The sequence below is a fragment of the Puma concolor genome, chromosome C1 (genome assembly GCF_028749965.1).
Source record: "Puma concolor isolate L17-30 chromosome C1, mPumCon1.1.hap2, whole genome shotgun sequence".
Classification (NCBI taxonomy): Eukaryota; Metazoa; Chordata; class Mammalia; order Carnivora; family Felidae; genus Puma; species Puma concolor.
Genome location: NC_141674.1, coordinates 17,509,608 through 17,535,823, shown reverse-complemented (window position 1 = coordinate 17,535,823; position 26,216 = coordinate 17,509,608). Strand labels below are relative to the sequence as shown.

At 53.6% G+C, this 26,216-nt stretch overlaps 1 protein-coding gene across 1 annotated transcript; it reads left to right on the top strand.

The window, feature by feature from the left end:
• Positions 1-24,058, top strand: E2F2 (E2F transcription factor 2). Its single transcript, XM_086716015.1, has 7 exons — positions 1-723; positions 6,266-6,371; positions 8,719-8,938; positions 9,691-9,850; positions 11,285-11,398; positions 13,434-13,626; positions 20,565-24,058. The coding sequence occupies exons 1-7, from the start codon at positions 472-474 to the stop codon at positions 20,846-20,848; spliced, it is 1,329 nt and encodes a 442-aa protein (XP_086572141.1). The 5' UTR covers positions 1-471; the 3' UTR covers positions 20,849-24,058.
• Positions 24,059-26,216: the final 2,158 nt, after the last annotated feature.

Here is a 26,216-nt window from a genome sequence, read left to right as displayed (position 1 = left end):
GGAGAAAAAAAAAGAGGCACAGAAAGGCTCGGGGACTAGAGAGCCAGGCGCGAAGGAGTCGGTGCAACCGCGCCCCCCCACCCTTCGCCGGTCCGAGCGCATCGCCTCTCCGCCTAGCCCCCGGCGACCCCGGAGACCCCTCCCGCGAGCTAGCCGGACCCCAAGCGCCGAGGCCTTTCTGGGGCGCGGGGCCGTCCGGGTCGCCGCCGCCCTCGGGGCGGCACAGCCCCTGGCCGTGTCGCCGCCGCCGCCGCCGCCGCGGGGCGATCTCTAAGCGGGGATCTCCAAGCGCTGCTCGGCTCGGCCGCGGGCCAGGAGGGGAGGGTCCGGCCTTGCCCCACAGGCGTCCATTGGCGGCTTCCCCCGGCCTCCGCGCCATGCCTCCGGCCGAGTGAGCCTCCCCGGGCTCCGGAGCCCGCAGGTGCCTGAGGGCGCGCCAGGCCCGGTTGGGGAGGGGGCGCTGTGCTCGCCATGCTGCGAGGGCCCCGGGCCCTGGCTCCAGCCGCCGGGCCGCCCTCGAAGGGACTGCCCGCGATGAGCCCTACAGAGCTGTGGCCGCCCGGTCTCAGCAGCCCCCAGCTCTGCCCGGCCACCACCACCTACTACACCTCGCTGTACCCGCAGACTGTGCCTCCCACTGCGGCGCCCGGCACCTGCCTCGACGCCACCCCCCACGGACCGGAGGGCCAAGCTGTGCGATGCGTGCCGGCTGGCCGGCTGCCGGTAATGCTGGGGACCTCCCCACCGCCACCCACCGCTTCTCCCTGTGCTTTTGCGGGTGTGGGAAAGGAGGGAGGGGCGCCTGGGACCCAGTTTGAGCGAAGCAGGTCGAGTTGGGGAGGGAAATGAGAGCTTTCGGCTTCCAGAACAACCCACTGCCCTGCATACCTGAGCAGAAGAGCCCTTCATTTTCGGATTTGGGATGAAATAACCTCATCTATTGGAGTGGAGTGGAATGAGCACTGGAGTGGGATGGTGGAGACCCAACCCACCACCCCCAGGGCACCGTGTGACCTTGGGGAAGTCCACGGGGGCAACACTGCCACCATTCATTCATTGCTGGATCCAGAAACTCGTACTGGGCATCTGGTATTGTCCAGGTTCAGGGCTTGACCTAAGGACAGTGGGGACTTTAAAAAAAACAGGGCAAGGGTGGGGGGGTGTGTTTCAGGTCCAGTCTGCCTTGGACAGACTCCAAATCTCCCATACAGCCAACTCTTTCCCAGTTATCTGCCCTAGGTCTCCCCCCAGGCCCAGCCTTCCCTCCCAGCCAGCCAGTAGCAGGTGCAAATTGAGGGCAGCCCCTTGGGTTTCCTATTCAGATTGTTCCTTTCTCAAGCCCCAGGCCACTGCCAGGGAGGACCCAAAGTGTGGCACCGGGTACAGGGTGTGTTTTGTGGGAGTGGAATTCCTGGAGCCCTTGAGAAGGGAAACAATCATAGGGTGGGGGTAGGTGGGGTGGGAAAAGCCCTGGGGGTACTGGGGGTGGGGTGGGGAACCTGGTTTCTGGGCCTGACTGCCACTAATTCAGTGGGGCCTTGCATCAGTCTTGGCACCAGCCTGGGCTTAACATTTCCTTTGCTTGAAAACGCATGTGTATATGGGGTAGCTGGGCTAACTTATCTGAGGTCACTTCCAGCTCCAGGTTTTGGAAATAGGCTCCAGGGAGGGGAAATGGGGGTGCTGTAGGCTTACTTAGCGGTGAGTGGTGAATAAGTTCAGGCACAGAGCTAAGACCACCCCACCCACACTGCCATAGAGACATCTGCTCAGACCTGTGTCAGTGAGCAGGCACGGACCCCCAGCCCTCCCTGTCAGTGGCTACCACTCCCTGCTACTGAAATCGTGCTTTGCCCATCCTCAAGGCTTTGAACCTTTCAGAGCCCCTTCCTGCACGTGATTTCTAACTAGGAGGAAGGAGGCAGGGGTGTTACTCCCATTTTGTAGGTCAAGCAGCCAAAGATAACTTGAGACCAGCTATCTATCTTATGTTCAGCATTACCCTGTGAAGTAGAAGGTATTAGTAGCCCCGGGGAGAAACTGAGGCACAGAGTGGGGATGTGATCTGTCCAAGGTCATTCAGGGGGATGTATGACCAAGGCTGGCGATCATTGGGTCTCTTCTCTGCAGCCTTAACTTTCCCCAGTGCAGCCTGACCTAGGAGCTGGGTGCCCCCGGGGGAGGGGGCTGGCTCTGTGGCGGGCGCTGTCTCTTCTGGCCAGCTGCTTTCAGGCGCTCAGGCGGAGTTTCAGTGGCTGAGTTTCAGTAACAGCTGTGGTTTTGAACTGCTTCCCTCCCAGAGGAGCCCGAGTGCATCTGTCTGTAGCTCCCTCCCAGAGGGGCTCAGTGATCACAGCAAGAATGGCCCTCTTTTACTGAACGCCTCTCGTGTGCCAGGCACTGCTTGGCACTCTCCGCATTGTTATCTTGGCCAAGATGCCTGGGATGAGGCATCTCACAGATGAGGAAACTGAGCAGAGACGTGAAGTCACTTGTCCAAGTCACAAGCCAAGAAGTGGTGGGAGAGTCTCCTTGCATCAGACTGCCCTAAAGGCCTGCCGGGCCCAGAGCCCCCTCTCCTGTCGGATGCCCCATGGCCCCCTGCCTGTGGGCAGGCTTGGCCCCCTGCTTGCTCATTTTACCAGGGTGTGACCTGGAAGAGCTCCAAACCCAACCCTGGGTGTGGCTGCTTGTTTTGTGGCCGGGTTGCAAAGTGCAGGGTGAGCAGGATTTGTTGAGGAGCTGCTGTTTAAAAGGACCTCAGGGGCGGCAACCAAGTTCAGTGGCAGAACGAAGCCCTGAGCCCTGGTCTCCTCACTTCCTGTCCACGGCTCTTTCCAGCACCCTCTGGGGAAGGCTTGCGGTGCTCCTCCGTGGCGTCCCTCCTCCGGCCGGGCACATCACGCTGTTCTGTCTCATTCCCGCGGGAATCCGTGAAGAGGGTGGGGTTCTGTGCATAGTTCTCCTTCCTTTTAATTTGTCTACGTTTTCCAAATTCCCTCTGAGAGCCATGAAAGCAAACGGACGTTTTAAGGAACAACCATACAAGCCAGGTCAGAGGAGGAGATGTAGGCTACCGAGTGGCAGAGCTGGGATCTGGAACGCTTGTTCCTACCCCCGCCGTCTAAATGAGGACTTGGGGCTTGGGAGAACCCTGGCTCCGGCCCGTGTGTGCCCTCGGGCAAGTCAGCTCCCCTCCTTCGAGCCCCAGCTTCCTCACCTCGCTGCCCATGGTGGGGTTGTGCCAGGTGGTCTCGGACCCTCTCACTACTGGAGCCGCCTGAGGAAGGAGCTTCGCTTTTGTCCTTTGGGGTTGGCAGGGGAGCTCGGATCCTGATCAGGCCTTTAGGAAACAACCGAAGGGGCTGCCTACGAGGGTCCAGGTTCGAGCCAGGCTGGCCTTTGCCCTTGGCACATCTCCGTCTCTTTCCAGCTTACCTCTGAACTGTCTTTCTCCTTGCTGGTGCCCCTCGTGTTTTAGTGATAGCCGCTTCCTTGCGCGAGCGAAGCGCTTTGCTGCACTGTTGCTGAACCCCCAGCCGTGGGGGAGCAGATTATCCCCATTTTACAGGTGGGGCTCAAGAGGTCGACTGTCTTGATGAGCTCACCCAGCTGAGAAGGGGGGAGGCCTAGATGGGAACCCAGATGGGTCTGACTCCAAGGTTTGTGCTCAGGGCCCCCTTGGCCCTCATCTTCCCGGGCTTGTCCTCTGCTGCCTCTGTTCTGCGGGCCCAGGCCCATCTATGGGCTGACTTTTCTCTGGGCAGTGCCCCAAGGTGTCAGGGAGATGTCCTTGGATGAGGGACATTTTACTGCTTAGGAACACTTGGAGTATAGCATAAGGGTGAGGGAGAGTAAGAGAAGGGAGGGAACTGGTGTGGGTGTATAAAATAATGGGGGCAGGTGGGCACAGCCGGGCCTTGGCTCAAATTCCAGCAAATTCTGGGGGGATGTGTGTGGGACACAGCTGAGGCAGCCTGGTATGTGGCTTTGGCGTCAGACAATCCCAGGTTCAAACTCTGGCTCTGCCCTTTGTCTGTGTGACCTTGGGCATGTGTCTCACCCTCTCTGAGCCTCCATTTCTCGTCTGCCAAGAGGGATTGCCAATACTGATGTTGCAGAACCGATGAGCACGTGATAGGCCCAGTGCAGGTACTCTGTTCAAGGTCCTTCCTTCCTTCTCCCCGCCTTGTAGGTGGTGAGATTCTTCCTCAAGTGTTCTGTGAACTCAGCAGGGCCTGGCTCCTGTTGGGTGGGGGAGGTGGATGGGTTTGGGGAGACTCTGGGCTGCCCCACCTTTGCCTCAGGTAGAACTCAGCTTGGCTTCCCTTCCCCTCCTTGCTCTTGGCATTCCTTCTTGAGGGTGCTGGGATGGACAACCTCAATCAGGATTGATAAAGGCCTTGGAGCTCACCAGGTCCTGCTTACTTCAGCTGTTAAATGGGGGTTGGTGGTGCTGGGGAGACTCAGTGAGGTGATGAAGGTTGGGGCCCAGCCCAGGGCATGTGGAAGGTCTCAGTGAGTGACTGGGCCTTTCTCTAGAGACAAGATGGGTTACATTCCCTAGGATCTAGGATCTCACCAGCTGAAAGGTTAGAAAAAGAATATCCCAGAGAGACTTCAAGAGGAATGAGCAGGGAAGTGTTTGGATCGCGTCCAGGTCTGGGTAGGGGTGGAAGAGAGTGGCATCGTATCCAGGCTCCTCAAACCCAGGAGCAGGTCTCCTGAAATCAGTCCGGGAAGGCTTCCTGGAGGAGGCAGGAGCGGGGAGGGAAACTGATAGCAGGAAGAGCTGTCACCACCTCCGACACCTGTCAGCCCAGCTGTGCTCAGCAGCAGTTAGTCTCAGCCCTGCCGAGCATGACCTCACTGTCAAAGGTTAAAATAGGCTTCTCTGTCCTGACCAGCTTAGGGGTGTCTGGGCGGTTGGGGGGAGAGGGAGAGGAAGGAAATGGGTTCAGTGGCCCCCAGAAGGGTGTGTCAAGGAAGAGGCCAAGCCTGGATTTCAGAGAGGGGACTCTGCATTTTCTGAACACCTACTGTGTCTGAGTCACAGGGTGAGCACTTTGCAGGAGTTAGCTCCTCGATTCCTTATAATCATCCCACAAGGTAGGTGATTTCTGCCTCATTTTACCAAGGAGGAAACTGAGGCTCCTAGATGCAGAGTACATCCCCAAGTCACACACAGACACAGTGAGTCTCTGAAGGAGCCGGGAGATTCAAGTCCAGGCTGGCTTATGCCCCCGTGCCCTAGTGCCCTAGCCCTGCCCCTGCCCAGCCCTAACCAGGAGAGAGGCCCCTTCCGGGCCAGTGCAGCTTCTGGGCCTAATTGGGGCCTGGTGGCAGTGGGGTGGAGAAGAGCAGACGGGTCTGTGGTTTGATTTCCCCAGCAGGTGTTTCCCAAGCTTGGCGGGAACAGGCAGGGGGAGCAGGGGGACCTCAGCTGTTCGTCCTTGAGAAGCAGGGGAAGGATTCATTGTCTGCCCCTCTCAGCAAAGAATGGCAAATGGAGTCTATTCAGGAGGCCCTGGGGCCCTTGAGCCGGAGCCCAAACATGGGGGGTGGGGAATGTTTGCTCTGCTTCCCGATGTGGGCACCTCCCTGGGGTGTGGCACTGAGCCAGGAAGTCCCCTGGGCCTGGGCGGATGCCCAGCCCCACCCTGATAAGGGCCAGCTGTGGGGCTGTGATGGGCACCAGGGCAGGCTGGGCCAGCTGCTTTTGCACTTGGTGAGGCGGGAGGCTCTCCCCAGCCTGGTGTGGTTTAGGTCCTACCCACTCCTTCCCCCCTGCATCATCCTCTGGGCATGGTGCCGATAGAAGTGACCTTGGGGCCTGTTATTAAGGAACCCCGGGCTCTCGGCTGGACTGGCTTCCATAGTCTTCAGGAGCATGGACCTCAGAATGGGAGTGTTGTGTGCTCTTCAGAAAATAGGACTCCCTGCGGCACCTGGCTGGCTGGGTCTGTGGAGCATGTGACGTGACTTGATCTCAGCGTTGTGGGTTCGAGCCCCATGTTGGGTGTAGAGATTACTTAAATAATAAAATCTAAAAAAAAAAAAAAAGGTAAAGAAAAAAATAGGATTTCCTTCCCATGAAAACTCACTTTTTGAGTCCCTCCTATTTCCTCACCAAGTGCAATGATGTTTTCACCAGGACCGAGGCACAGAAAGTAGCTGCTGGTGGCCTCCATTCTTTGGCCCCAACTTGGGGAAAGGCTGAAGGAAGAATGACTCTCAAACCCTGTCTCTCTCTCCTCTTTTCAAGGCCAAAAGGAAGCTGGACCTGGAGGGGATCGGGAAGCCAGCAGTTCCTGAATTCCGGACCCCTAAGGGGAAGTGCATTAGACTGGACGGCCTCCCCAGCCCCAAAAGTAAGCCTTGCCGATTGGGCATCTAAGGGCGGGCCCCGGATGGGGGATGGGTAAGGGCAGAGGGCAGCAGCCCTGCCCGAATCATCTGGAGTGATATTTGTAGCACACTTCCCAGTTTACAAAGTAGTTTCCTCTGGGTTGTGTCACGGGACCCTGCCAGTAGGTAGCTCTGTCCCCCTCTCAATGATGAGGCAACTTGAGACGCAGAGCTTGAGCGACTTACCCAAGGTCACACTGCTGGTGAGTGGGGTCAGGACTCAAAGCCAAGCTAGCACTGCTTCTCCCACACCGCACACCGCTCTCGTGACCTGAACGTGATGACCAGCGTTTTACGTGGGAGCTTACTATTAAAAAAAATTTTACATTTCCTGCAGTCTGATCTTTTCTAAAAGAGAGAATCCAGGGTCTTTCTCCCACATGCAGAGGGCTAAATGAATGACTCAAAGGGAAGTGAAACTTGGGTTGGTCTAACCCGCGTGGCCTCAGAGATTTTTAAGATCCAGGGGCTGCCCGGGTGGTGCCTTCCTAAAGTTAAGCTGCAGGGAATTTCTGCCTCTGCCTGCTGGTATTTTCAGTCAATATCCTGGTTCCAGCTGGAGTTTTAGAAACTATGTTAGAGAGGAACAGTAATTTGGGGGGGTGGGGTCAGAGACCTAATGAAGAAGTTATGTGACCGGGTGGGAAACAAGAGGGGCAGGAATTTGGGGATCTTGGGGCACCTGGGTAGTTCAGTCGGTTAAGCGTCAGGTGTCCAACTTCGGCTCAGATCATGATCTCATGGTTCATGGGTTCGAGCCCTGCATCGGGCTCTGTGCTGACAGCTCAGAGCCCATAGGCTGCTGCGGATTCTGTGTCTCCCTGTCTCTCTCTCTGCCCCTCTCCTGTTCACACTCTCTCTCCCTCTCTCTCTTTCTCCCTTTCTCTCTCAGAAAAATGAATAAATAAACATTAAAAAATTTTTTAATGAAAAAAAAAGGAATTTGGGGGTCTGGACAAGGTTCTGCCCTGATCTGACTAATCACTCCTCTTGTGAGCGTTAGTTGTCTCATCTATAAAATGAAACACATCGGGGGGCGCCTGGGTGGCGCAGTCGGTTAAGCGTCCGACTTCAGCCAGGTCACGATCTCGCGGTCCGTGAGTTCGAGCCCCGCGTCAGGCTCTGGGCTGACGGCTCAGAGCCTGGAGCCTGTTTCCGATTCTGTGTCTCCCTCTCTCTCTGCCCCTCCCCGTTCATGCTCTGTCTCTCTCTATCCCAAAAATAAATAAACGTTGAAAAAAAAATAAATAAAATGAAACACATCGAGATCAGGAATAGCAATAAAGTTTGCTCTCCCTTTGATTGGTAGAGGCTGCCGGGATCATTTTATTGAAAGGTACTAAGTGCACTGATCAGTCAGCAATGTCTGTCAAGGGTGCAAAACCTGACAAAAACAGCCCGTGTGCCAAATGCTTGCCATCTGTGTGTTAGGGGATTCTAAAGTCCCCTTCCGGAGGAATCTGAGACTCTCTCAAACTCAGTTTCCAAAACTAGTTTGGCCACTAGCTTGCTATATGACTTGCAAGTCACTAAATTTGCAGAAGTCTTCTTGTGGTTTAAGATGCTGCAGCTGAGATGTGGTCTTGGGACATCCACCTCATTAAGAAAGCATCTTTTTTCATGCGCCTGCCCCGTGTGACAGTATAGGGCTGATTCCTTTCAGATAATCATTGGGCTGCACATGGAAAGAAAAAGCAAATCTATACACGTGTTCTCGAATCCCAGCCCGTTATTCTCTCCCTACCATAATCCTCGATTCCTGACCTAGCTGGCGGGATAGGGTGATGGTTAAGGAGGAAGACTGCAGCCAGACTGCCCGGATTTAAATCAGCTTTGTCACTTTCTAGCCGACTGAGCTGGGCAAGTTACTTCACCTGTCTGTTCTGAAGTGTACTCACCTGTAAGATGGGATGCCTCTCCGGCAACAGCCTGAGAGGGTGTTGCAAGGATTAAATTTGTGGTTTATGGAAAGTTGCTTAGAACGGTGACCAACACACGATAACTATTTGTTGGTGTTGATGGAGGTGGTGTTTCTAGGGCTGCCCTAAGCTCTAATGGAAGGGGGCTGTGAACTAGGAGTTAGGATGCTCGGTTTCCAGTCGCGCCCCTGCCCCCGACTGCGAGACCTCAGACAAGTCACGTGTCCTCTCTAGGCATCAGGGTCCCTGCCTGGATGGTGGTGGCGATCGACCTCCTGCCTCACAGTGCTCTGTAAACTGGAGAGTGGTTGCTCCGGCCCTCATGCGAAGGGTGGTACTTAGCGGGTCCAGATCAAAGGATGAGGTTGTGACTGGGCCCCTTTCCTCTTAGCCCCCAAGTCCCCTGGAGAGAAGACTCGGTATGACACGTCGCTGGGGCTCCTCACCAAGAAGTTCATTTACCTCTTGAGCGAGTCCAAGGATGGCGTCCTGGACCTGAACTGGGCGGCTGAGGTGCTGGACGTGCAGAAGCGGCGCATCTATGACATCACCAACGTGCTGGAGGGCATCCAGCTCATCCGTAAGAAGGCCAAGAACAACATCCAGTGGGTGTGAGTGCCTGGGCTGGGGCCGATGGCACCAGTGGGTGCACGTGCTGCGGGTGAAGGTGCGGGGTGCACCGTATGCAGTGGGTGTGTCGGGGCTGGAGCTCAGGGCGGCGTCCAATAGGCTCACATACCTGCCGGGAGCAGAGCCAATGTATTTAAGAGGGAGGTGGAGGGACAGATGTATATGCTGGGAATATATTGGGAAAGCAGGTTGGGGCAGCGTGGAGAATGGTTTCTAGGACGCGCAAAGGCCCAAGAGAGGACCCAGATCCTCTTGAGTTGGGAGCCCAAAGATTCCCCTCGTCCAGCTTAGGAAAGTCCCCTGGGAGCTGGGCTGTAGCCACCCACACTGCTTGCAGCTCTGAGGTAGGAGTCCGCCAGGCTCCTTTCCTCCTACAGAGAGCAGAGCGGACCTGCAGCTCCTGGCACGACCCTGAGGGAACCCAGGCAAGGCGTTTGGGGAGGCGGGGGGGGGGGGGGGCGTATAGGCATTGACAGCCCCCCAAAGTGGGGTGAGGCTTGATTTGTTTCTTTTCCCTAGCCCAACCCTCAGACCTCAAGTTCCAGTTCCCAGCAGCTCCCCGGGAGCTAGGCAGGGCCCCTGATCTGCACAACCCAGGGGGCGCCATTGTAGACCGTGTGAGTGGCCCCATCCTGGGGTGTTGCACCGCCTGTTTCGGTCTGCACAGCCGCCCTGGGGCTGGGGCTCCTGGATGTGCGCTGAGACTGACACTGGGGGACTGCTCTGTTCCCAGAGGCAGGGGAATGTTTGAAGACCCGACCCGACCTGGGAAGCGGCAGCAGCTGGGGCAGGAGCTGAAGGAGCTGATGAGCACGGAGCAGGCCTTGGACCAGCTCATCCAGACCTGCTCTCTGAACTTCAAGCACCTGACCGAGGACAAGGCCAACAAGAGATATCCTGTTTGGTGGGGGGAAGAGGTCAGGGAGCAGGGCCTTATCGGAGTTGAGGCAGCACCTCCCTGCAAGGCCTAATTCAGCCTCGGGGGCTGGCGTATCTGTTTCTTCCTTCTTTTAGGCCTGTCCTCACGAGCCTATCGAAGTTACTCTCCTTATAAAAGTAAGTCCAGTTCCTTAAATCTGGAAAATGGAGAAAAGAACTAGGTGCCCCCTTCATGTAGCCATTGTTTCTTAACTATACGTACACAAGGGCACGGGTTATTAAATGTAGTGTGTGCCTGATATACATAATTTTAAAAATATTTTTTTAACATTTATTTATTTTCAAGAGACAGAGTGCGAGTGGGGGAGGGGCAGAGAGAGAGGGAGACACAGAATCCCAGGCAAGCTCCGGGCTCTGAGCCGTCAGCACAGAGCCCGATGTGGGGCTCGAACCCACCAACAGCGAGATCATGACCTGAGCTGAAGTTGGGCACCTAACTGACCTAGCCACCCAGGCGCCCCTACATAACTTTTTTTTTAAAGTATTTATTTTTGAGAGGGGCAGAGAGAGAGGGAAAGAGAGAGAGAGAATCCTAAGCAGGCTCCATACAGCCAGCAAGGAGCCCAATGTGGGGCTCAAACTCACGAATCGCAAGATCATGACCTGAGCTGAAGTCTGACACTTAACTGACTGAACCACCCAGGTGCCCCATATGTAACATTTTATATCCTGCTTTCTATCACCATAGACTGTTTTTATGTTGTTACAAATCCTTCCTAACTATTTGCTTGATCCATGAACTTGTTACTATTGGACCATTTTCTGCAAAACAGCAGTCTCATAGGATTTAACCTCCTGTTCAGGATGATTTGAGAATGTCCTACTCAGACCACATTCTGGTTTGTTAAGGCCTAGAGTCAACACTTAGATTGATTTGAGATTTCTGCTTTTATAAAGCAGCATTGTGATGAATATTTTTGTATAGAGAACATTTTCCTATATTTTTTACTTCTTTCCTTAGGTTGGATTCCTAGGACTGACACTATAAGCATGGGCTTTGCTAAGGCTTTTCATACACTTTTCCCAGTCAGATGGTTCTGCCATCTAATTGGTCTTTGGATCTGACTTTGTGTTTTTGGAAGGATTCTAGGCATTGCGAGAAACATAAAGAAATAAGACGGAGCCCTCCTGTCTCAGAGCTAATGATACAGTCTGAGATGAAGTCGTTACATAAAAAACCGTTATGAGGCAGCATTAAGAAATGATTTATACTCCTGTTTGTTTTCAAAAGGGATGCGGGGTAGCCTATATAGTAGAAGAACAGGTTATGGTGTTTGGTTATTTCTAAGGTGTAGACGGACTGAGAAAGAGATGTCCAGAGGCTTAGGCTGGCAGGCCGGGGGTTTGAATTGTGACCAGCTACTTCTCTTGACTCTCCTGCCCCTACACTGGCCTATGTGACTTACCAGGACATCCGTGCTGTTGGAAGCTTCAAGGAGCAGACAGTGATCGTTGTCAAGGCCCCTCCTCAGACAAGACTGGAAGTGCCCGACAGGAGCGAGGTGAGAGGGAAGCATTTGGTGGAGAGCAGGGTTAGGAGGGTCCCAGGCTGCTCTGTACGCTCTGTCCCTGGTGCTGCCTGACCCCAAGCTTCCCAGGTCCGTTCTGGTACCCATTACAAGATCAGTGGTCCCTGAGCTGGGGGCAGAAATGGCAGAAGCTGGAAAGGGCAACAGGCATCAGATGCTGGCCCGAGAAAATCTCCGTTCCTGGTCTCTTTCTGCATCCCACGGCCCCCAACATTTCTGGGCACACGCACACATGTGCCCATACACCGTGGTGTTAGCGCTCATAGTAATCCCTTCCTGCTAACTGTGTCTGGCGAGGTTAAAGACCAGAAATTCTTAAATTTTTTTTTTTCAACATTTATTTATTTTTGGGACAGAGAGAGACAGAGCATGAACAGGGGAGGGGCAGAGAGAGAGGGAGACACAGAATCGGAAACAGGCTCCAGGCTCTGAGCCGTCAGCCCAGAGCCTGACGCGGGGCTCGAACTCACGGACCGCGAGATCGTGACCTGGCTGAAGTCGGACGCTTAACCGACTGCGCCACCCAGGCGCCCCTGGAGACCAGAAATTCTTAATACTTCTTTATGAGGTCCTCTGTGCTTTGACCTCACCAGCCTCTTCTCATATGCTGCCCCATGGTGTCTTTGCTTCAGCCACACTGACTTACCTACAGCTTCCCCGCCACACTAAGCTCGTCCCCATTGTAAGACCTTCACCCAGGCTATTCCCTCCAGCTGAAATGCTCTTTTCTTTCTCTGCCTGGTTTACTACTGTTCATCCTACTGGTCTCAACTCAAACATCACTTCTTCAAGGAAGCCTTCCCTGATTACCCCGCCCCCCCCCCCCCCCCCCCCCAGATTTCATTACTACCTGTGCTTTTCTACCACACTTGACCTCCATTTGCTGGGTGATTGGTGATTCTGTGATTGTGTTCTGCTTCACAGAAGCATGCCGCACTCCTGTGGTACCCCCCCAGCCCAGAGCTGGACACATAATAAACGCTCAAGAAATAATTTGTTTAATGGAAAGACATTAAGATAAAGGAGGCCCCACCTCTGTCTTGGAGGAGCTCGGGACCTAGTGAGAAAAAGACCCAAGCAAGCAGTCATCCTGCCATTTATAGACTCCAGGTGCCCAGAGAAAGGACAGTTGGAGGAAGAGTCCACAGATGGCTACAGGTTAATTGGGTCCTAAAGCATGAACAGAAGTTGTCAGGGGAAACGGGTGGGCAGAGGGCAGTGCAGGTGCACCGGGTGGAGACCTAAATGCCTGTCGGAATAGCATGTGTGCAGTTAATCATGGAGGGAAGAAGCAGGGGCGGGAAGGCCAAGTTATCAAGACGCTTTGTTACAAGTAACAGAAGGCCAAGTCCAAATGGCTTAAGTTGGGGGTCGAGGGGACTAAGGGGAAGCAAGTGACAGGTCCAGAGGAAAGACTTGGGGATTGCAGGCAAGGCTAGATGCAGGAGCTCAAACTGTGACTTTCAGTTCGCCCCATGCTCTCCATCTTTCTCTGCCATTCTTTGTGCTTCCATTAAGGCAGGCTCCCCTTTTCTGGTGGCAAAGCTAGTTTTCATGATAACCAGCTCTATGACCCCAGTGGGAAGGGAGCTTCTGTTTCCCACGAGTCCCGCACGAGTCCTGGGTCCGATGCTCCTGGACTGACCTGAGTCGTGCGCTACCCTGAACCAGTCACCATCACGGTGACTTTCCCAGCCTGTACCCAAGCTCACCCATTGGAGTGGCGAGGAGTGCTGTCCCCCCAAAGTACATGAGTTGGAGAGGAGTGGCTTCCCAAAGGAAAATCAAGATATTCTCCCTAAAAGAAGGGGACCTGGGGACCGGGCAGGCAGCAAGAGCGGATGCCCACCACAGGTCAGACAGGGCAGGCGTCAGCACCAAGCTCAGGAGTTGCGCTGGCTCACGTGGATGGCAGGAGCCGTGGGTGTCCATCCATACACCCCACCCCGACCCATGAGTCAGTGCCCAGCTGCCCAGAGCCATGACCCGGCTTCTCTTCTTCCTCCAGGAGAACCTGCAGATATATCTGAAGAGCACGCAGGGACCCATCGAAGTCTACCTGTGCCCAGAGGAGGTGCAGGAGCCGGACAGTCCGACCAAGGAGCCCTTCCCCTCCGCCTCCCCCCTCGGCCCCATCCCTGACTCCACCCAGCCCAGCAGCAGCACTGACCCTGGGATGACAGAACCCATGGCATCTCCAGGTAGGACCCTCTGTCCAGAGGGACAGGAGGTGGGGAGAGCAAGCAGCCTTAGCATTTCCTCTTCCATGTCAACATTTGTTGGGCGGCGAAGAGGGGTACAGTCCTTCTCCCCCGCTTGTGTGTTTGCACGTTACACTTTATTTTTAAAAAAAAAAATTTTTTTTTTCAACGTTTTTTATTTATTTTTGGGACAGAGAGAGACAGAGCATGAACGGGGGAGGGGCAGAGAGAGAGGGAGACACAGAATCGGAAACAGGCTCCAGGCTCCGAGCCATCAGCCCAGAGCCTGACGCGGGGGCTCGAACCCACGGACCGCGAGATCGTGACCTGGCTGAAGTCGGACACTTAACCGACTGCGCCACCCAGGCGCCCCTGCACGTCACACTTTATAGAGCACATGCGTGTTCTTGTCCCAGTGGGGAGGCTAATGCTGCTCTGGGCCAGAGGGGTCCTGGGTCTGAATATCAGCACTTCCAGTTACCAGCGATGTGACCTTGGACAAGTCATTTAACCTCTCTTTGCTTCAATTTCCTCATCTGTCAGTTGGGCATAGTAACTAACAAGATCTACTTAATAGGGTGTGAGAATCAGAGGAAATAATACAGGCAAAGCACTTAGAACGGCACCAGGCAGTAACGCCTAACTATTTTCGTCATTATTACTGCCACTAGGGCTGGTACCACACTTCCGTGGTGACTACTAACGACAAAGCCCCTGGCACTCAGTAAGCCCTCAGTGAATGGGAACTACAGATGTTTGAAGGAAGGCTCAACTAAGATTTTTTAAAATTAATTAATTAATTGGGGCGCCTGGGTGGCGCAGTCGGTTAAGCGTCCGACTTCAGCCAGGTCACGATCTTGCGGTCCGTGAGTTCGAGCCCCGCGTCAGGCTCTGGGCTGATGGCTCGGAGCCTGGAGCCTGTTTCCGATTCTGTGTCTCCCTCTCTCTCTGCCCCTCCCCCGTTCATGCTCTGTCTCTCTCTGTCCCAAAAATAAAATAAAAATGTTGAAAAAAAAAATTAAAAAAAAAAAATTAATTAATTAATTAATTATCTATTTATTTTGAGAGAGAGAGAGAAAGCATGAGCAGGGGAGGGGCAGAGAGAGAGAGGGAGAGAGAGAATCCCAAGCAGGCTCCGTGCTGTCAGCACAGAGCCTGACATGGGACTCGATCTTACAACTGGGAGACTCACGACCTGAGCCGAAATCAAGAGTCAGATGCTTAACCAACTGGGCCACCCAGGTGCCCCTGGGAGTTTGGAAAATTAATTATTTTTATCTTTTATTTATTTTATTATTTTTTTGTTATAATTAAGATTTTTAATTTTTCTATTAAAAATTTTTAATGTTTATTTTTGAGAGAGAGAGAGAGAGAGAGAGAGACAGACAGAATCCAAAGCAGACTCCAGGCTCAGAGCTGTCAGCACAGAGCCTGACCTGGGGCTCGAACTCACAAACTGTGAGATCATGACCTGAGCCAAAGTCGGAGACTTACTGGACTGAGCCGCCCAGGCGCCCCATGACTGAGATTTTTTTAAACCATGACTATATCAGGTACATCTATTATCACGTTACTTTTCACAGCCATTGTTGAGGTAGGTGTTCTTGTCCCCAGTTTAGAGATAAATAAACTGAGGCATAGAGGTCATGTGACTCTCCCCATGTCCTCTCCCAGGCCTCTCCCCACGAGGCTCAGAACAAATTGAGGAAGGGGTTCCTGACTAGAGAGGCTCACCCCTGGCTGGGAGGTCGCTGTACGGCTAAAAAAAGCTGGCGGGCGCCTGGGTGGCGCAGTCGGTTAAGCGTCCTACTTCAGCCAGGTCACGATCTCGCGGTCCGTGAGTTCGAGCCCCGCGTCGGGCTCTGGGCTGATGGCTCAGAGCCTGGAGCCTGTTTCCGATTCTGTGTCTCCCTCTCTCTCTGCCCCTCCCCCGTTCATGCTCTGTCTCTCTCTGTCCCAAAAATAAATAAACGTTGAAAAAAAAAATTTTTTTAAAAAGAAATGGGAGCCCGGGAAGGCCCTTCCTCCAGGACGGCTTATGCCCTTTACTGGGATCACACATCAGGTCAGACTGACAGATCCTTTCAGGTTGTGGAGGCCAGTGTTCAACTTTCTGTTTTCTTAGCAGCAGAATTCCCTTAAGTAGAACCCTGGTGTTTAAAGAAGCCAGAGCTCAAGCCGGTCTGACGGAGGAGGCTTGGTGGGGTGTCCACAGAACACAGACATGGATTGCATTTCTTTTTTTTTTTTTTTAATTTTTTTTTTACCGTTTATTTTTGAGACAGAGACAGAGCATGAACAGGGGAGGGGCAGAGAGAGAGGGAGACACAGAATCTGAAACAGGCTCCAGGCTATGAGCTGTCAGCACAGAGCCCGACGCGGGGCTCGAACTCACGGAGCGTGAGATCATGACCTGAGCCGAAGTCAGACACTTAACTGACCAAGCCACCCAGGTGCCCCTTCCATTTCTTTAACTCAAGGGTTCACAAACTATTGCCTGCAGGCCAAATCTGGCCTGTTTTTAAGCAGCCCATGAGCTAAGAATGGTTTTCACATTTTTGAAGAGTTGGGGGAGAGGAAGAAAGTGACTGTGTGACAGAGATTGTAAGTGTTCTGCAAATCCTAGAATACCATCCGGTCCTTTACAGAAGTTTGCTGGGCGATGATATAACTCAGCCCTTCATTTTACACATGAATAAACTGAAGCGCAGAGAGGGCAAGTGACTTCCCTAAGGTGACACAGAGGTTAGCAGCAGAGCTTGGACAAGAGCCCAGACCCCCAGCTGATCTCTCCTGTGTCCTGGTCTGGTCTGGGGATCCGGGCTTCTCCCGGCACCAGCCATCTGTCCCTCTGGGCACCTCCCAGTGTCTATCTCCCACTCCAGACCTGTGCCCCACCCTGCTCTCTCTCCTCCCTCGCTCTGCTTTCGCACTTCACTGTCAACACGTGCGCACCTCTCCTGAGTTAGAACTACTTTCGCTTTGGATGTCCTCTGAGACTTGGGGCAGAGGCGGGGGACCCTCCAACATAAGCGAAGGCGAGGTTTTTGCCTCAGTTTTACAGATCAGCTGTGCTCCCAGAAGGAGTAGAAGCTGACAGGGCAGTTGGTGGTGGAGCCAGCCCAGAAACCACCCTGGCCACGTGGTCTCTTGGCGACATCCTTGCCGAAGGGTGTGGGGGGGGGGGGGGGTTGGTTTCTGGAAGGTATACGTGCCTGCACGCACGCGCATACAAACACTCCGTGTTCTGGCCCGAAGCAGAGTCATTTTGAGGTCTGAGCACCAGGGTCCACATCCAAAGAGGAGGCCACTGCGGTCTTGGCACCCAGGTTCTGGCGTCGTGCAGGGGAATCACTAACCCTTTGGGGCCTCGGTTTCCCTCATCTGTAACGGAAGGGCTTTGGACGAGGGTGGTCTCTGACATTTCCCCACCTCTGACATTCTGAGGTCAACCTAGATGTAGCTGTAGCACAGGAGATGACTCTGAGAGACTCGGGCTTGAGTCTGCACCTCACCTGCTGTGACTTGGTGACTGTAGGTGAGTCACTGTGGCCCCTTGGAGCCCCCGTTCTCACGTCTCTAAAAACTGGGACACTTAAAACTCCCTCACGATTCCTGGACGGTTTACAGAAAGTGACACAGCGTGAATGCGATTTTTGAAAAAGCTTATACGAACCAGGTGCCTACTCTGTGCGGTTTGGAGATAGAGGAGTGAGTCTGAGCCGTCGGAGTGCGCGGAGGCCCACATGTAAAGAACGGCTCCCTCTGGGGGGTGATAACCGTGCAGGAGAGCAAGGCCCAGCGGAGGCTTTCACGCACGTTGTCTCGTTCCTGCTCAGCACGGCAGTGAGCTGGAGCCTTATTCTTCCTCTCGAAGAAAACGGGGGCTTCACCTGGTGGGGTGGGCGGGGCTGGGGTCCGAGCCCAGGTCCTCCCCCTCTTCCTGAACCAGGCCTTTTGCTAGAACACCTCCCTGCAGGCCTCTGCAACACGCTAAAAAATATTCCATTTTTTTCCCATTCAGATATGTTTAATTGACTTCTTTGAGCCTCAGTTTCCTCATCTGTAAATAGGGGTCACAATATTGCCTCCTTTGGGGCCACCTGAGTGTCCGAGGAGGTCAAACACACCTCTTCCTGGGAACCCAGCCAGCCAGGGTAAGCCCTTGGTAAAGCACAGTTCTTCTTACCATTGGCCAGGGCAGCACTCAGACAAGCTGCCCTCTACTTCACTTATCATCGAATCCTCTCAACAACCCTGGGAGGTGGGTATAGTCATCCCCATTTTAGAGGTGAGGAAACAGAGGCTCATGCACATTAAGTCGCTTGCCCATAGACACACAGGATCAGGCAGGCTGACAAACCACAGCTGTATTTTCCAAGGAATGCGTGGTTGGGGGTTAAGTCATGGCTCAAATGGAGATTCTGGGTATCAGGATATATTTGGGGGGGGGGCGGGTTCTGGTGCCCTATTCCTCATCCCTGTATAAGAAGTCACCTTTTTGCCTCTGGGTGGAAATGCACCTGGTGTGCTGGAAAATAACTGGGGCCAGTGTGGCTGGAGAGGCTGAGTGTGAGTGGAGCGAGGCTGCGACAGAGGGAGTAGAAAGGCAGGCAGGGGCCAGATCACGTAGGGCCTTCTTGGCACTGGTTGAACTTGGATTTTATTCCCAGCCATTTAAAAAAAAATTTTTTTTTTTAATGCTTACTTATTTATTTTGAGAGAGAGAAAGGAGAGGGGGAGGGGCAGAGAGAGAGAGAGAGAGAGAGAGAGAGAGAATCCTAAGCAGGCTCTGTGCTACCAGTGTGGAGTCCGATGTGGCACTTGAATTCAGAAACCATGAGACCGTGATCTGAGCTGAAATCAAGAGGTGGACGCTTAAGCAACTGAGCCATCCAGGCGCTCAAATTCCCATTAAAAAAAAAATTTTTTTTTAATTTTTATTCATTTTTGAGAGAGAGAGAGAGAGAGAGCACGAGCTGGCGAGGGGCAAAGAGAGAAGAGGGAGACACAGAATCCCAAGCAGGCTCCGGGCTCCGAGCTGTCAGCACAGAGACCGACGTGGGGCTCGAACCCACAAACTGTGAGATAATGACCTGAGCCAAAGTTGGACACTTAACCGACTGAGCCCGCCAGGCGCCACCCCCCCACCCCCTCCGCCAGCCCTTTTTAAGCTAGAACACAGACTTCAAGGGTCGAGGCAAGCTGACTGGTAAGGAGGACTCATGGAACTGGCAGAATTCATTCAGTTGTGGAAATGACCCATCTCGCTGCCGGGCTGGGTGCTAGGGAAATGGCGGGACTGCGTGCAACTCTTGGGCCTTTTGGCTTAGGCATCTGAGTGGGTGGTGGTCCATTCACTGAGGGGGGAAGACCAGGAGTGTTTGGTTTTGACGTGCTAAGTTCTGGGGTACCTCGGTTCTCTAAGCAGAGGCGTTGCAGGAGCCGAGAGCTCGGGGGTGAAGTCTGTGCCAGACGCGTCCACTGGGAGCGGGATTGAAAGCCAAGGGGCAGGGGCGCCTGGGTGGCGCAGTCGGTTAAGCGTCCGACTTCAGCCAGGTCACGATCTCGCGGTCCGTGAGTTCGAGCCCCGTGTCAGGCTCTGGGCTGATGGCTCGGAGCCTGGAGCCTGTTTCCGATTCTGTGTCTCCCTCTCTCTCTGCCCCTCCCCCGTTCATGCTCTGTCTCTCTCTGTCCCAAAAATAAAATAAACGTTAAAAAAAAAAATTTTAAAAAAGAAAGCCAAGGGGCAGCTGAGGTCACCCGAGGAGAGGTGCAGCCAGAGAGGGGAGTCTGAGGCTGGAGCCCTGGGGCACTGAGGGCTTAGAAGTTAGGAAGAGGAGGATACAGAGCAAAGGGGACAGGAGAAGTAGCCAAGGAGGTAAGAAGAAAACCAGGAGACTCTAGTCTATTAGAGCCAAGTGAAGAGATGTTTCCAGAAGGGTGTGAATAACGGCACCAGATTCTGCTGGAAGGTCAAATAAGACCATTGGTTCGGCAACGTGAGGTCAATGGTTCAGTGGTGTGGTGGGGACAGACCTCAGTGGAAGAGTGAAGAGTGGCGGGCAGGTAGAGAATACATTTGGAGGGGGTAGAGGGTAAGCACAGGCAATTGCTGAGAAATTTTGCTATGAAAAGGAGCGATAAGCTGGGCTGGGAATTGGAGAGAGTCATGAGGCCGGGGAGGCTGCTTTTTAAAGATAGGAGTCATTAGCGTGTCTGTGTGATGATGGGAATGATCTGGGAGAGAGAGAGAGAGAGAGATTGGTGATGCAAGAAACAGAGAATGTGGTTTCAGGGGCCAGGAACTTGATGGTGAGAGGGGGTAGGGGTTTTGGGGTTTTGTTTTTGGTTCTGTAAGATTTTTATTTTTATTTTTATTTTTTTTTTTAAATTTTTTTTTCAACGTTTATTTATTTTTGGGACAGAGAGAGACAGAGCATGAACGGGGGAGGGGCAGAGAGAGAGGGAGACACAGAATCGGAAACAGGCTCCAGGCTCTGAGCCATCAGCCCAGAGCCCGACGCGGGGCTCGAACTCACGGACCGCGAGATCGTGACCTGGCTGAAGTCGGACGCTTAACCGACTGCGCCACCCAGGCGCCCCAAGATTTTTATTTTTAAGTAATCTCTACACCCAACGCGGGGCTCGAACTTATAACACCAAGATCGAGAGTCAAGGGTCGTGTGCTCTACTGACTGAGCCAGCCAGGAGCCCTGAGAGGGTGGGGTTTCGAGAGCTGGAAATCCCATCTCCTCGGAGAGGAGGGGAGGGAGGGTAGAAAATGAGGGCGGCGGCTAGAGCGGTACCAGGAAGGTACACAGGGAGAAGGGCGCACGGTCGTCTAGAGGACGGGGGGGCTATTCTTGTGCTCCGAGGTCTGACCAGACTCTTTGGGGCAACAGGCCCGGGTATGACCTTTGTCTGTTCGTCTCCAGGACCAGCGCTGACTCCCCAGCAGGCCCTGCAGCTGCCAGCGCCTCCACCACCACCACTGCCACTTGTGCCCCTGGAGGCCACCGACAGCATGCTGGAGCTGCCACACCCACTTCTGCAGCAGACCGAGGACCAGTTCCTGTCCCCCACCCTGCCGTGCAGCTCCCCCCTGATCAGCTTCTCCCCACCTTTGGACCAGGACGACTACCTGTGGGGCCTGGACGGGGGCGAGGGCATCAGCGACCTCTTCGACTCCTATGACCTCGGGGACCTGCTGATTAACTGAGTGGCCCTGACTGCCCCCGGCAGCCCGCCCCTGTCTCTACCTCCTCACAGACTGGCAGGCCCTCTGCCCGCACAGGGACGTGGGACACAAGGTGCCGTCCTCAGGGTGCGGGGGTCTCCTTTTCTCCTTTCTTACCCCCAGCCGGCCGAAGCTGTCTCGGGGGGCCATGTAGGGGATTCAGGTGAGGAGCGTATCAGAGGTTGGGTCCCCTCCTTCCTAATGGAAGCTGAGCCCGGAAGGCCCATCCGGCTTCTGACCTCTGACCTCTCATGCGAAGAGCCACAGGTGAGGCAACCAGGTCCAGGGAAAGGGCCCCGCCCCCCCCCCCCTTTTGAGGGGGAATTAGGACCCTGAATTTATCAAGAAGCACTTAATGCCTTTGTATTTATTTCAGGTTGAGTTTTGTTTGTTTGTCTTCCCTGAGTTTTTAGCAGGGAGATCATTCCAGTTTCTAGTAAGACTTCTCAAGACAGGCCCGGAGCTGTCCACTGTCCAAGGGCAAGCCAGGGCGTCCAGAGCCCCAGGCCAACTCCCCAGTTTCCCCACATCAGTGGGCTGGGTCTCTGGGGGGCCGTCCCGTCTGCTAGAACGCTACTTGCACTTAGGCCTCGTGATTCTAGTACGTGGTGGCCTGGCATCTCCAGCTGAGGCGCCAGCCTTGGATTCCTGGTCTCCTCTGTCCCAGAGATGGTGGCAGGGAGCCACCCCAGGGTAGGCGGCATCGAGGCTCCAGTTCCGGAAACCTACTTCCTATGGAATCCCCTACCTCTCCCTCAGGACATGAAAATCAACCTTGCAGGGAGTCGGCACAGAAGAGCTCCCGGGGAAACACGGACAGGGACGTGGAAGGCGCCGAGGGCACCCTTCCTCTATTTCTGCCTCTCGCTTGGGACAGGTGCTGTCTTGCAGTGAGGACCTGGGAGGGCCTGGCAGCCCCCCCCCCAAAGAGACAGGTGGGATGAGAACAAGAAAATGCCAGAAAGCACCCCCTCTGGTCGCTGCTGGTATAGTCTCCCCCTTCCCTGGAAGGATTTTTTTGTTTGTTGGAGGCAGTCATTCTCTAAGGACCTCCTCTCCCCACCAGCTCTCACACAGAAAGACCTCCCTCTCCCCGCCACGCCCCTCCCCCCCCCCCCCCCCCAGCCAAGGACAGAGGTGACCAGGGCTTGGTGGCCTTTTGCCTCCTTTTGTCACAGGAATGCCGAAGGGCTGACAGGAAGCAGTCTTAAGTGCACACCAGACCTTGGCAGCTAGTGGGGCGATGGGTGTACGTTAACTCTTCAGGCGTAGGGTCCTGAGAAGGTCTCTTGCCCTCCTCTCTCGAGCTCCCACAATGGCTTGACCATCCCAAGGTCTCTCTGGAGCCCGCTTGGGTGTGGGGGGATCAGCTCTCCTCCCCACTCAACCTGGGGTGGGGCTGCTCTGGGCTGAACCAAGGCTGTGCCCTCTGGAGAGAGGCAGCCAGGGACGGTGGTCTGAAAGGCCCACCACCCACCCTCAGGGAGCTAGGTTTCCTCAGGGGCTCAGCTGGGCAGCACTTTTGTTTTTCTTTTTTTGAGTTTGTAGCATTAAGTTGGTTTTAAATATGAAGTTGGCCTCACGGGATTGCTCTTGAGCCGACCAGAAGCTGGCATCTGAAGTTTGGGAGGTAGACTTGTTTGGACATGGGGGTCTGATGGGAGCTAATGCCCACGTGGGGACAGTCTTGCCTTGTCGTTTTCTCAACTTCCCAGGCCCCTAACTGCCCTCTCAGGAGTGGTCAACAGGTCACAGATGCCTCGTGCTGTGAACAGGGCTAATTTTGTATGCTTTGCAGAAGCTCCCCAGATACTCACAGGGGGCTGGCTCGTCAGAAGCCTGTCTTGAAGCCCAGTATGTCCAGGGTCAAGGGACTACCCTGGCCCTTGGGCAGGGGGAGGGAGTGTTGCATGGAATCTGGTTGGGGGCATGTGGGGCCAGAGATGACCTTGCTGATTTGAGATCTCTGGGCTGCCATTTAGCCGTGCCCCATCTCTGAAGACAGAGACGTTTGACTTCCATGCCTTTGGCTCTGTCTAGAGTGTTCTCCTGGAATTAAAGCAGACAAAGGGGAGAAGAGGCTTGCAGGACCCACCGGGAATGATTTTAATGGCAAAGTCTGGCCAGAATTCAAGCTCATTCCCCAAATTCCCAGCCATAGTGCTGGACAGACGGGCTGCCTCTTGGGCCCATGGCCTGTACCCTGAGCAGCTGCCCCTGTCCTGTGCTATCCCCTCCACACCCTGCCTGGCCCCCGGGGCCGGACCGCCTAGGCCAAGCCTCCGGCTAGGGGCAGGGGGGTTGGGAGGGACACAAGCTCATGCCTGTTTCTTGCCAGTGACACTTGAAACTTCTCGAGTTCCGTCAGGTGCTTTAAGAATGCATTTTGGCTGGAATTTCCTTTAGGGGCCACATGTAAACTTGAGACCTAGCCTCTTTCTGAGATATGTTATTGCTGTCAGGATGTTTCCCCAGCTCCATCGGCAGCCCACAAGTCACCTGTGTCCCCAGGGGCACCAAAGGTGCGGGGGCGCCAGGGAACTCGGTAGCATTAAGTTGTGCGGTAGAGTTGGAGATTCAAAGAGATTTCTTAAAACCAGGGACATGCTCCCATGTCCCTTCCCATGAAAAGTGTTCATTAGATCAGTGTGGTGTCCCTTCTCCACAGCAGTGCTGTGGTTGGACTGGTGTAGCTGTGGGGGGTGGTGAAGCTCAGAAAGCTGGTTCTGGGATGGTTTTGACTTTCCTTTCCCTCCCCAAGTTTTCTCAGCCTCAGCTCTGCACAGCATGTAGTTTTCAGTAAAATCGTTTGGGTGTTCGCACATCTGAGCATCGTGTGGCTTTAGTGCATTTGAAGTGAAAGCCTTTTGGGGTTGTTTGCAAACAGCTTTCTGGTTCTCATCGTGTCCCAGGGTCCCCACCTCATCCTGGGACACCATTCTCCCACGAGGACCCTTGGTGACCAGAAGCCCAGCCAGCCTGCTGGCTCCTGGGTGAGTGAAGAAGCCTTGAATATGGCACGTGTGTCTCGAGGGTAATTAGGCCCAAGAGAACTCGGTCCCCGTGCTGGGACTCTGTACAGGTCACTTCCCTCTGGTCTGGTTTTTCCCTGGGTCCTGCCTTGATGAGCACCATGTAAACCTCCTTGTGTTGTGATAATTGGGCATTAAATGGCAACTCTGGACACCTTGATTCTTGTGTTTTCTGAAGGTCATTACCAAGTGTGAGTCTGGGGACTCTCCTGACCACCTGGCTGATTTCTCCCCAGAAGCAGCCTCCCTTTCCCACATTGGCTTCTTACCATGCCTGACATGTCACCACTAAGACACTGAAAAGTTAGCACCCAGATCTAAAATGTGAACATCTCCCCTGCTCTGGGTCCGTCACCTCTCATTGGACCATTTGGACAGCTCCCTTCATCTTCTCACTGCTACCCATTCTTCTCCGTCCCATCCTATCAGTGGTTCTCAAAGTGTGGTCCTCTGATACAGCATTACCTGAGAACTTGTGTGAAATGCATATTCTCAGGTTCTGCCCCAGACCTTCTGAAACTCAGGGCGGGACCCAGAATCTGTAACATAGTGAACCCTTCAGGTGATTCTAATGCAGCTGAAGTTTGAGTACTCGTGCCCTCTACCACCCCCAGAGAGTTCCTTCTAAAATGCAGGGTTTTGGGGCGCCTGGGTGGCTCAGTCGATTGGGCGTCCGACTTCGGCCCAAGTCACGATCTCACGGTTCGTGGTTTCGAGCCCCGCGTCGGGCTCTGTGCTGACAGATCCGAGCCTGGAGCCTGCTTTGAATTCTGTGTCTCCCTCTCTCTCTGCCCCTTCCCTACTCATGCTCTGTCTCTGTCTTTCAAAAATAAATAAACATTGAAAAAAAATTTTTAATGCAGGTTTGTTTTTTAATGTTTATTTATTTTTGGGAAAGAGAGAAGAGAGCAGGGGAAGGGGCAGAGAGAGAGGGAGACAGAGGATCCAAAGCAGGCTCTGTGCTGACAGCAGTGAGCCCGGTGCCAGACTTGAACTCATGAACCGTGAGATCATGCCCTGAGCCGAAGTCAGATGTTTAACCAACTGAGCCACCCAGGCGCCCCTAACATGCAGTTCTGATCGTGTCACTCCTACTTAATGGATGGCTCCTCCCTGCCCTCAGGGTCCCTTCACTTGGCATGAATGTCCATTTACAACATTACTAGTGGCTTACCCTCCCTTTTCACCTCACTGGCCACTCCATCCCACTACCCATTGCCACACTGGACTTCTTAGATCCTGAAAACATGTTTTTCCTCTGCTGGGTCTTTATACATACTGTTCGCTTCACCCAGCATGCCCTTCCCTCCATTTCAGCTGAGCAGGTGCCTGCTTCTTCCTTAAGGCCCAGTTCAAGAGCCTTTTTTCATAGAGTTTTCTTAGACACTAACATGTAAGCATTAATGTTTTGTACATAGATATGGTTATCTATGGGTTATTGAATACCTGCTATGTGCTAGGCACGGAGGAGACAGAAGTAAATAAGAATGGTCCCCATCCCTAGGATGTTCATGAGACACAAATGCATAAAAATATAGTCACAAATAATGTGATGGTTGCAGTGATACGCATTTTAGGAGTTAGGAGGGTGGACATTAGGGAGGGCTTCCTGGAGGAGGTGAAAGCCTGGGACATTAGCAAAGACAAGGGAACATAAAAAAAGATGTCGTGTATTGAGCTTTGTGTGTGTCTGGGCTCAGCGCCATGCGAAATCCTTCACACAACATAATCTCTGACTTCATAAAGTCAGTGTTCTCGTTGCCACCACTTTACAGATGAAGAAACAGCTTAAATGAATGCTCAGGTAACCCTCATACTTTGCTCATGGGAATGTAAAATGGTACAGCCACTTTCGAAAGCATTTTTGGCACAAAGATAAGCTTAAAACTATCGTAGGACTTGGTGATGCCACCCTTAGGTGTCTACTCAAGAGAAATGAAAACATATGTCCATGCAAAGACAAGACTTGCACATGAGTGTTCATTGCAGCATTATTCAGAATAGCCCCAAGCTGGAAACATCTAAATATCCATCAATTGGCTCCTCTGAATAGAGTTGCAAAAATTCTCAACAAAATACTAGCAAGCCAAATCTAGCAACGTATAAGTAAAAAGGACTGTACGCCATGGGATTTATCCCAGAAACGCAAGGCTGGTTTAAAATCTGAAAATCAACTAATGTAATGTATCATATCAGTAGAATGAAGGATAAAAACCACACGATCATCTCAGTAGATGCAGAAAAAACATTTAACAAAATTCCATTCCCTTCATGATTGAAAACACACACACACACACACACACACACACACGCACGCA